Below are 12523 nucleotides of genomic sequence, written 5' to 3'. Positions count from 1 at the left end.
CATTGCAGCCCAGCACACAGCACCATCTGCTGGGCTGCTAACAAGTTAGAGGGAGCAGGGGTGGCATTGTACCCAGGCCCTCACCGGGCCCCTTTAATAAGCCCAGGTAATTAGTACCCGCTCCCCCCTCCCAACGCCCCTGTGTAGCAGTGATCACCATCATCATCCTGCTGCATACAGCTTATTGACTGCTCTAGTAAAAGTGATAAAATGTCACTAAGGCTGCAGACATGCCCAGGGGAGTAGCGTGGCGCTGACGACCGCCCCTTATTGAAAGTTGACAAAGTGACCGTGTTTTGCCGGATAATAAATACACCCTGTGCCGCCCTTATCTCTCCCCTGCCCTCTTTGTGCTTCCTTTAACTCACCCCTCTCCTGTTTGTGCCTTTCTTTACCCCAACCCTCTCCACCAAGGACATACTGCAGTGTGTCACCCAGAGCCCACTTTTACTCACTAGTTTCTGCACAGGTTGGAGGCACGCTGACCAATGTCAGTAGCTGCACTACCCCTGGGTGCCACTGCCTGTTGAGATGACCGGCGCCAGCAGTTCACACACAGCACAGTCAGCCACCTAGTCTCTGTCTCACTACCCCTATTATCAGTGTGTGTCACTCAAAATTGTGCGACTTGAGCTGTGGTGTCGGGATCACTGTAGCGTGTTTTGTGTGACTTTTGAGTGACACACACTGACAGCAGTGTGTGTGTGTGTGGTCGTGGCTGCATAGACAGTCTGAACAGCAGAGCTGGATTATCATTTTAGAGCCCTAGGCAAGTTATAGATTTGTGGCCACTCTACCTTTGAACCACCCCTGCACTGTCAGTACAGCCCAGGCTGTGTACTTTAACCAATATTAACCCTATTGGTGTTGGCTTGCCTGTAGATCTGGAAGACGTCCGACCCACTCTCTGAGTTGAGGCCCAAATGCTTCTACGCCATTTTGCATTTTAAAAATAAGTCAAGTGACCTGCCTACAACTTTAATTTATTGTGTTACCCTAAAGGTTGTTGCTAGATCCAAGTTGGAGAAAGGACCTCTGACGTCACAACCACGTGACCGCTACAGCAGGGCCGGTCAGCAGGGCTGTCATCAGAAATTGTGGGGCCCCGGAACTGACAAAACAGGCAGGGCCCCTCTGGGAGGGGCAGAGGCAGCTCCAGGTGGGCAGAGCTGTGGATAATATGGGTGGAGCTACAGTGGAGCTGGCGCATTAATTGATGACTAGTTTAAAAAAATTATCAAAGTTTGAGCTGTGGGGGGTGCGTGTTATTATATCTTGTCAGTCTATCATATGACACTATAGAAATACAGAAATATAGGAGACAACATTGCTGTAAATTCATATATAGCCGGATCCACATAAAATACATTGGAAAAGCTGGACGAAAATTAATACCTCTAAACATCCTAATTTACATAAAATACATTGAAATAGTCAGTTTCACATAAATATATTAAAAAAGCCATTTCCACATAAAGTACCACCATTACACTTGTGCAGGTCACATGGGGAAGCCTTCACTGGCAAAAATTGGCAAATTTCACTGTCATCAGGGTTTTCGCCAATGATAGTATCGTTATAGGGGAAAGATTATTTAAATCAGAAGGTTGTGCTTACCTGCTATGTTCAGGTTTCTCCATGTAGCTTCTGATCGGCAGCCAGCAGGATGGTAACAGAAGCAGAAGGGAAAAGTGAAAGGATGGTGGCGGGGCAAGAGAAAAAGTGTTTTGTGAAGGGTACAGGGGAAATGTGGGTGGTGAGGGCAATATATGGGAGATTGTTTATGTCTGGATATGGTAGGGCAGGGAGAGCTGTAACTGGAGGGTCACAATACAGGGAACAGTGGACCTGGGGGATGGCGGGCAGGGACGGCTGGATCTGGGGGCACAGGATAGCGCAGGCTAGACCAAGGGGAAGTGCAGGACAGGGAGGGCTGGACCTATTGGGCACACAGGGATGGCTACACATGGTGGGGGTGGCACAGGGCAGGGAAGGCTGAACCTTAATGGGGGGCATATGGTTGGAGTGGACCTTGGGGGGGGGCACAAGACTGCGAAGCCTGGACCAGGGAAAGGGTCACAGGACATTACAATGTCACTTATACTGTGCCCGTGTCAGATTTAATACAATAGCTTTAAATAATTCCCATGTTTTTCATAATACTGGTTCCCAGTGAGTTTTAATATATGAGATAGAGCCGGAACCTGCTGCAGCTGCTTCTAGGGAAGGAGTTCAGTGATGGATTATGAAGTGCACTGTGCATTCTGTCCCCCATATGGTCTGCTGACTGTGCATGTGCAAAACGGCCCTGACTCCTGATATAGAAGGAAAGAGGTTGCATTTGCGATTATTTCACTAATGTACACATCACAGGGATGGACTCTTTTTAGAGCCCCTGTCAGTGCATGTGAGTTTTAATGCATTTTAGTATTTTTTTTTAGTACATTCTAATTATCGGGATTGAAACCCGATAATTAGTAAATGGATTCTCTTTTTTTTTCATGTATTCTCACAAAAATAGACATGGTAGATTTACATCTAGGGCCTGATTCAGAGCCGGATGCTCTGACCAGAGCGCTCGCTCTGAATCAGGGCCCTCCTCCATTAAAATGGAGCGTCCTCCTGGACGCTCGTATAGCTGTGGGTGACCCACAGCATATACGAGCGTCCAAAAAGATGGTCGCGATGGTCCTGACCATCGCGACCATCGGACTTGCGAGGGAAACCCTGCAGTAGGGTTTCCCAGCCACAAGCCCTGGAGTGATTTTGGCTCTATCAGAGCCAAAATCACTCCCACTGACATCACTAGTGATGTCAGTGGGGCTGGCTTCAGACGGTAGGCGTTCCCATGGGAACGCCTCCGTCTGGCAGGCACGCCCCCGGCACGCCCACCAAAGGGGGCGTGCTGTCAATCAACATCGACAGCACGCCTCTTTGGTGCGAGACCCGGAGCGACAGCTTGGCTGTCGCAGTCCGGGTCTCGTGCATGCGCACGACGGAGCTCCCTCCGTCGTGCGCATATGCAGTGGGGAACATCGACCCACTTGCGAGCGTACTGCCGCTTGCGAGTGGGTCTGAATGACCCCCCTAGTCAGGAGATTACGGGGTATAATTATCAAAATTCGATTTTACTTTCGATTTGATGTTCAATTTAGCGCACCTCAAATCGAAAGTACAAAACCCTCTTCAAATCCCTCTTTTACTAAAATTCGATTTTAGAAGCATTTTCTAAATCGAATTCGATGTGGTTCGTTTTGAACAGTGATTTTCTGTTCATTTTATAACTATATCGCCATAAGGATTGTGGGTTTTACACAGTAAAGTTTTGATACTGTAACAATTTGTACCACGGAGCTGATTCAGACCCATTCGCTAGGATGCGATCGCTCATAGCTGGCCGATTTTTGCAATCTGTACATGCTTATGCATCGCAATGTGCATGCACGAACCAGTGCAAACGATCGTTAAGAGATCGCTCTCTGCGCATAGACAGCCCAGCAGAGTGAGTGACAGGAGAAGACGTTTGTGGGTGGTGACAGGGGCAGTCCACTAGAAACGGGGGAGTGGAGATGCGAACGCAGGCATGCCTGAGCATCTCAACACCATTTCAGAGGCGTGCATAATTAAAAGGCAGCGTCATAGTACACGTCACTTGGTTGTATCGCAGTGCTTGCGGCAGGGTATAGTCAACCTTAAGAGTTACAATCGCATCCGATGGTGCTCGATGTACCAATGGTTTCATGCACTTCCAGGAGATGATGTGCGCAAGTGGGCGTCTTATGAATGGCCGGTGGGCGTCTGCATGCCCAAAGTGATCACACGCCAAGACATAGTGGCTGTGCTAATGTCTTGCCGTGCGATCGCCTGCCTTGCTGGGTGTGCGCTGGATTTGCATACGCGGGGTGCGAGCGAACGCATCTAGCAAGCGGGTCTGGATGAGCTCCCAAGTTCTCTGTGAAGTTGAATGATTTAAAAGTGGTGAAATGACTAGCAATGGTTCATGAGAAGTGTATAAAGTGAGTGGGTAATTAACAACGCTATATAAGAACAGTGTTGTGGCATGGAAGCCTATGGTACACAAATTAATTTTATCGATTTTCCACCGCAGAACAACAATGGTTAGGAAAAGACCCTCACTGTAAGGGCATACATTCAGTTCTCACATTCAATGTTTTGGGGGTGATACAGATTGCATGAACCACCCCCAAAACAGTTTTCTCACACCCATAAATACTAGAGATGTGCGTAGACCCCCATGTTTTTGTTCTAAATCATCGTCATGTTTTGGCAAAACCAATCTCAAGTGTCTTGGATTGGTATTGTTTTTTGATTTCTTTAAGTAATTGTTTAAAAACAGCTAAAATCATGTAACGTGGACCTGTTTGTGATATTCTAGGTACATACCGCGGTGTGTACCCGAAGACAGGCGAGATGTATCGCATCGCTGATGCAATACTTAGTACATCCCGCCCTATGATCTTTAATAGTTAACACCAGCATTCAAACGTTTAACATAGCCTTTCCCAGCATGCAAAGAGTTTACAGACAAGCTCATTACAAGGTTAGCATGGTCAAGCACTAATTCTCTTCATAAGCGGCCTATAGATTCATTAGGGTAATTTGTCAGGCTTTGATGTCTGTATGGTGTATACACGTTCCTCTCTAAAGCCCTATATATTAAGAAATATTAAGAGCTGGGGTGCCGCAGCACCCTTTCAGGGGTGCCGTGACCTAGTTGTCTACTTTGGTCCCAAAAGGAATTATTTGGGTCATCAGGTTATTAGACTGGCAATACACAGAGAGGACTGTGAGCTCCATTCTCCTCTGCATGCATGCTGCTTCCTCCACACCTTCACCGAGTCCCAGGCCTTGGCTGTTAAGGGTGGCATTAATGGCAGTGCCCCCAGCCAGCAGTTTTATTATGAGTCAGACTGACTCATTAGTATGCTGCCACTCCATGAGCCGTGCATCCAGTAGCATGATGAGAGGAGCACAAGATCCGAAGCTTGGAAAAAGATATTTTTGATGCGAGAGGTGTGAGTGAGGAGATCTATGTAGCGTGGGGAGGGGATATTCTGTGCTTGGGGGATCTGTGTGTTGGGGTATCTGTGTGAGTGGGAGAGCTGTGTGAGAGGGAGATAGCTGTGTGAGAGGGGCAGAGCTGTGTGAGAGGGGCAGAGCTGTGTGAGAGGGGAAGATAGCTATGTGAGAGGGGAAGATAGCTATGTGAGAGAGGGAGAGCTATGTGGGAGGTGGAGTGAGCTATATGAGAGGGAGATAGCTGTGTGAGAGGGGAAGATAGCTGTGTGAGAGAGGGAGATAGCTGTGTGGGAGGGGGAGAGCTATGTGAGAGGGGGAGAGAGCTATATGAGAGAGAGATAGCTGTGTGAGAGGGGAGAGCTATGTGAGAGGGGGAGAGAGCTATATGAGAGAGAGATAGCTGTGTGAGAGGGGAAGATAGCTATGTGGGAGGTGGAGTGAGCTATATGAGAGGGAGATAGCTGTGTGAGAGGGGGAGAGTTATGTGAGAGGGGGAGAGAGCTATATGTGAGAGAGATAGCTGTGTGAGAGGGGAGAGCTATGTGAGAGGGGGAGAGAGCTACAGTATATGAGAGGGAGATAGCTGTGTGATAGGGGGAGAGCTATGTGAGAGGGGGAGAGAGCTATATGAGAGGGAGATAGTTGTGTGAGAGGGGGAGAGCTATGTGAGAGGGGGAGAGAGTTATATGAGAGAGAGATAGCTGTGTGAGAGGGGAGAGCTATGTGAGAGAGGGAGAGCTATTTGAGATGGGGAGAGAGCTATATGAGAGGGAGATAGCTGTGTGAGAGGGGAGAGCTATGTGAAAGGGGAGAGCTCTGTGAGAGGGGAGAGCTATGTGAGAGGGGTAGAATTATGTGAGAGGGGGAGTATTATGTGAGAGGGGGAGAGAGCTATATGAGAGGGAGATAGCTGTGTGAGAGAGGGGGAGCTATGTGAGAGGGGGAGAGAGCTATATGAGAGGGAGATAGCTGTGTGAGAGGGGGATAGCTATTTGAGAGGGGGAGAGCTATGTGAGAGGGGGAGAGAGCTATATGAGAGGGAGATAGCTGTGTGAGAGGGGGAGAGCTATATGGGAGGGGGAGAAAGCTATATGAGAGGGAGATAGCTGTGTGAGAGAGAGATACCTGTGAGAGGGGAGAGCTATGTTAGAAGGGGAGAGCTATATGAGAGGGGGGGAGCTATGTGAGAGGGGGAGAAAGCTATATGAGAGGGAGATAGCTGTGTGAGAGGGGGAGAGCTGTGTGAGAGATGGAGAGAGCTATATGAGAGGGAGATAGCTGTGTGAGAGGGGAGAGCTATGTGAAAGGGGAGAGCTCTGTGAGAGGGGAGAGCTATGTGAGAGGGGTAGAATTATGTGAGAGGGGGAGAGAGCTATATGAGAGGGAGATAGCTGTGTGAGAGGGGGAGAGCTATGTGAGAGGGGGAGAGAGCTATATGAGAGGGGGATAGCTGTGTGAGGGGGGATAGCTAGTTGAGAGAGGGAGAGCTATGTGAGAGGGGGAGAGAGCTATATGAGAGGGAGAGAGCTGTGTGAGAGGGGGAGAGCTATGTGAGAGGGGAGAGAGCTATGTGAGAGGGGAGAGAGCTATGTGAGAGGGGGAGAGAGCTATATGAGAGGGAGATAGCTGTGTGAGAGGGGAGAGCTATGTGAGAGGGAGACAGCTGTGTGAGAGGGGGAGAGCTATGTGAGAGGGGGAGAGAGCTATACCCTACCTGGTACCTTTATTATCTCCCCTTTCTCTGAGCAATGAGCCCTATTTTAATTAATTCAACCCACAGGCCTACTACTGGGACTGGGAATCTACCCCTTGGTCTTGGGGTGCCGCAATAAAATTTGTAGACAATAAGGGTGCCATGAACCGAGAGAGTTTGGGAACCACTGATCTAGCCTCTTCAGATCCTGCTGCTTTTAATTAACTGTATTGCATGCTACCAAATTAATTTGGTAAGTACAGTTCAAAATGAATTAGTGCAATTTGCAATGGTTTGCTGGCCATGCGATTTTTGCAGCAAGTGTACGGGTGGTCGGCTAATATATCAGCCGACTGCACGTACATCATATATCTGCAGATATCATACATCATACAGTATATCATCTGCAGATATATCTGCCATCAGCCATGCTGCACAGCCAACGTAATATGTCTGTGAATGACGTTGTTCACAGACATATCGTCTGTACACACTGGCCAACGTGCACACGATATATACCGGCCTTTCAACTGAATGGCCAATATATTGGCCAGTGTGTACCCAGCATTACAGGACTTTAAGGATCTGCTGATAACAACTTAGGGCCTGATTCAGACCCACTCGCGAGCGGCTGTCCGCTCGCAAGTGGGTCGATGTTATGGACTGAGCATGCGTACGACGGAGGGAGCTCCGTCGTGCGCATGCGCCAGACGCGACGAGCGAAGGAAAGTCCTTCGCTCGTTGTGTCCGATCAAAGGGGGCGTGCTGTCAATGTTGATTGACAGCATGCCCCCTTTGGTGGGCGTGCCGGGGGCGTGCCTCCCTGACGGGGGCGTTCCCACGGGAACGCCTCCCGTCAGAAGCCGGCCCACTGACATCACTAGTGATGTCAGTGGGAGTGATTTTGGCTCTGATAGAGCCAAAATCACTCCGGAGCTTGCGGTTGAAAACCTCAACCGCAGGCTCCGGCTCGCAAATTCGATGGTCGCGATGGTCTCGACCATCGCGACCATCACAATGCACGCTCGTATAGCCTGTGGGTGGTGACCCACAGCTATACGAGCGTCCAGGAGGACGCTCCATGAAAATGGAGCCTGGCCCTCATTCAGAGCGTGCGCTCTGCTCAGAGCGTACGGCTCTGAATGAGGGCCTTAGTTCCATATAACACAGGACACCTTCAGAGGTCTTGTGGAGTCCATGTCTCAACGTGTCAGAGCTGTTTTGGTGGCACAAGGGGGACCTACACAATATTAGGCAGGTGGTTTCAATGTTATGGTTGATCGGTGTAAAACAAAACAAAAAGGTGCTGTTAGTGTAAAGCACAATGGAATATGCTGGTGCTATATTAGTAACTGTTAATAAATAAATAGTGTAGTAATTAGAATTCAACTTTACCGTATGTCTCAAGTGAAGAGGTAATATGCGTACATTTAAAATAATATGATAAGGCTTATCTGCATATTGTGTGTATGTGTGTCCATGCATGCCCCAGACCCGTTCACTAGGATGCGTTCACACACAGCCGTCAGCAGCCAAAATATGTAAATCCCATGATTGCTAGCAAGACATTAGCACGCCCACTATGTCTTGCCGTACGATCGCGGTATGTATTTAGTCGCCATCCAGCCGGTCACAAGACGCCTACTTTCCCTTAGTAACATACGTCATGTCCAGGAAGTGTATGAAACAATCGATAACATCGAGTAACATCTTACCCATACGCAGCACTTGTGTATGCTGACGATACATCTTAATTATGCACGCCCCTGAAATGGCATTCAGACGCACAGAGACAGCTGTGTTCACATCACCACACCCCCGTTTCCATCAACCCCTGTCACCAACCACAAACGGCACGTCCTGTCACTCATTCTAGCGCGGCTTCTATGTACAGGGTGCAAATGCTTCGCGATCACATGGACTGGTTTGCGCACACGCACTGTGTCTTGTACGCATGCGCAGATTGCAAACATCGGCAGGCTACATGCGAACGCAGCCTAGCGAACGGGTCTGACTCAGGCCCTCAGATCCCACTGCCGCTAATTAAGAACATAGTGCTGGTGCTATTAACATACTTGGCAAGTTTGTCAAGACCTCCCACCCACCTACAGATAACCTACCCTTACAGATAAACCCATACAGATAACCTACCCATACAGATATACCCATACAGATAACCTACCCATACAGATAAACCCATACAGATAACCTACACATACAGATAAACCCATAAAGATAACCTACCCATACAGATAAACCCATACAGATAACCTACCCATACAGATAAACCCATACAGATAACCTACCCATACAGATAAATCCATACAGATATCCTACCCATACAGATAAATCCATACAGATATCCTACCCATACAGATAACCTACCCATACAGATAACCTACCCATACAGATAAACCCATACAGATAACCTACCCATACAGATAAACCCATACAGATAACCTACCCATACAGATAAACCCATACAGATAACCTACCCATTCAGATAAACCCATACAGATAACCTACCCATACAGATAAACCCATACAGATAACCTACCCATACAGATAAACCCATACAGATAACCTACCCATACAGATAAATCCATACAGATATCCTACCCATACAGATAAACCCATACAGATATCCTACCCATACAGATAAACCCATACAGATAACCTACCCATACAGATAAACCCATACAGATAAACCCATACAGATATCCTACCCATACAGATAAACCCATACAGATAAACCCATACAGATAACCTATCCAAACAGATAAATCCATACAGATATCCTACCCATACAGATAAACCCATACAGATAACCTACCCATACAGATAAACCCATACAGATAACCTACCCATTCAGATAAACCCATACAGACACCTTTTAAAACTGCTGCCTATTTTCTTTCCGTTTCGACATGCACATACTGGATGCTGATAGGCAAATATCCCCTGTTCACAACAACTCCCTCCCACACATATCCCTAAATGATATATATTCTACTTATACTTAAAGCTCATTATGACTGCATTACATGTTATCTGAACTGTACAGCATCATTTAAACAAATAAAACAAAAGACATTTCCTGGAAAGAACATTTTCAGAAGAGACAGAATCTCATTTTAACAACATAATTTAAAAACAAATTGAGACTATAGGACAAAGCGTATGTTGCACTGCTTTTCTTTTAAACACACTTGTTTGTTTGTTACCTTCAAAGGCACGGTGGTTTGTGCATCGTTCAGCACGGATCACAAGTCTGCAATTGCACGCACCCACTCGCTGCAAAATTATGCAAATTAATGCAATTGCAGGGCAATCGCAGCACTATACCAAGATACCCACCCAGTGGCGTCACAAGGGGGGTGCGGGCTGCACCCGGGTGTCACCCGCCGAGGGGTTACATCAAGGTACAGACTCCCCCCTCAGTGACAGGAGCCGGGTGCACTGTATAATAAGTGCAGCACTCAGCTCCTGACAACTGTGAGGCAGCCACCCGGCACTGCACACAGGGTAGTCTAACCCAGGCACCCCCCCCCCCCCGCCACCCCCTCCAGTAATAACAGGACCACGGGGCTTCAGCCCTGAGGTCACGACCACGCCCTGTCAGTGAGGCCACACCCCCTTTTCGGTGGCGCACATATCGCCCCTCCCTGCACCGGGTGCGCCCACCACAGTATAAAACCACCCACTTCCCATTACATACATCCTCAAGTCAGCGAAAACATTGAGTAACATCGGACCCATATGCACAGTTGTGGTTGAGCTGACCCTGACTCACACACTGTGAAATCTGACGCCATCTAGACCTCTGGCTGCATATGCCATAGCAGGGGCTTAATTATGCACACCCCATAATGGCATTCAAACGCACAGGCACACCAGCGTTCCTTCGACCACCCCCCCTCTCCACCCTCAAACGGTGCTTCCTGTCAATCACTCTTCAATGGCTCTGTGTATCCGCTGCGTTCGCTTTTGTGATTGCAGCGGCCGGCTTGCGCACATGCACTGCGGTGCATACGTATGCGCAGAAAGCAAACATCGACCGGGTGCGTGCATCCGCAGACTTGCGATCCAAGCTGAATGAGGCCCCTTCTTCTATAACGCTTCACCCCACTAGCTAATGTATATAGTTTACCTTTTCCAAGTGTCTTTATTACAATTCTTCCTATCTGTTCTGTTGCTTTTTGTATACATTTCACTTGATTTTCTGCAATTTATAAAGAAACAAGTATATAGATGTTACTATAAAAACAGCTATTAGCTTCTTACCATCTCCCTCTACTGCCAGGTCAGTGCTGTCTTGGAGATCTTCATCCACCCATGGACGCGATTCTGCTTTACTCTCAATTTCACTTTTTTTTCCTCCATTCCCTTTCTTCCTACTTTGTAAGATTATCACAATTAAAACACAGATAATGGCAACATAAAACGGGCTCAAGAATGAAAATACAGCCATGGTTGTCTCCCACACGTCCACACAGAAACAATATTCTGTTTTATCTCAGGGCAAAGATAAGAGGAAAGGGGCGGTATGTCACCATGCAAAGGGCAGCTCACATTTCACAACATGCCCAGGTCGATTGAACTTGAACTGTTATATTTTAACTGGTCAATGAAGAGGAATTAAGTGCAACATTTTATGTTGAGTTTGTCAAGGGAAGTGGGATCATTACTAACAGGAAACTAATAAAAACAGCCCTAATACTGTAGATTATCCATAGTATATGTGAAAATAACATGGTTCTGTATATTTCATGTATTGAACATTTTCTAGAAAGAAGTAAAGGCAGCAGGTATAGCAACTACAGTAAATGGCAGCAGATATTTCCTATGGAAAAGTTCTTTATTCAGCAAAAATTTCTCAATACACTTTTTTAATAACAACAACAATAATAATAATAATAATAATAATAATAATAACACTAATCATGTGATAACCCCTATGGGCGGATCCAGAAGAAAATGACGGGGGACACGTGATAGTGGAAGGGGGGGGGTGGCTAGTGGGGGTAGGTACATTTGTGCTTGCCAAAGGCGCGGCGTTCCCATAAAAGGGGTGTGGCCTACCTACAAGGTGCGTGGCCTTACAGGATATGCTGTGTGCGGGCCACAAATGCAAGCTGTTAAAATTTGAAAGTAAAGACGAAGAATTTAAATTTTATTCGCAGTGTCTCTTACACATAATTTAAGTAGTATATAAAATAAGACTATTGTCTGCATTGCTATTTTTCAAGATAAATATATTCAGGAAGGTATGAGAGGGTGTGGCAGAGGCGGGCAGAGCCTTTGCCGGTGTGGGGCATCAATGGATGCGGAATTTCAGAGAAGCAGGATCCACACTAAATTACCACATACCCAGAAAAGCAAGTTTATATATTTACCAGAAGGCAGGGATACATACTAAAAATATAAGAAAAGCCAAATCCATTCTACAGTACAAACATATAAAAAGCTAAATACATTGAAAATGCCAGATTCATGGTATATAAATTGAAAAAGCTTCATCCATATTAAATATACTGTAAAAACTGGATCCATATAAAATAAATTTCCAAAAAGCCGGAGCCACAGGAAAAGCCCAATCCACACTAATTTCACACAAACACACATAGGGGCCTATTTATCATCACTAAATGGCCTATTATACATGTGAAAATTATAGTTTCCTTTCCACATACTTTATGTAACAGCCATTCATCATTAGCGGTCCAATAGGACCACCTGATAATCAGCAATATCCGAAAACATAAAGTTTTTCGAAGATTACCTGCGAGC

General features: G+C 46.8%; 1 protein-coding gene across 2 annotated transcripts in view; it reads right to left on the bottom strand.

The window, feature by feature from the left end:
• Positions 1 to 11204, bottom strand: part of IYD (iodotyrosine deiodinase) — a 66045-nt gene extending 54841 nt beyond the window's left edge. For both annotated transcript variants that reach the window (XM_088474507.1, XM_088474506.1), the window contains exon 1: positions 11018 to 11204. In XM_088474507.1, coding sequence (XP_088330633.1) covers positions 11018 to 11204 — 187 coding nt within the window. The remainder of the gene's footprint in view (positions 1 to 11017) is intronic.
• Positions 11205 to 12523: the final 1319 nt, after the last annotated feature.

This window comes from Taudactylus pleione, unplaced genomic scaffold, assembly GCF_031769625.1.
Source record: "Taudactylus pleione unplaced genomic scaffold, aTauple2 ptg000154l, whole genome shotgun sequence".
In the NCBI taxonomy this organism is placed as follows: Eukaryota; Metazoa; Chordata; class Amphibia; order Anura; family Myobatrachidae; genus Taudactylus; species Taudactylus pleione.
Note: the sequence above shows the minus strand (reverse complement) of the source record. Positions and strands in the feature narration are given on the sequence as shown.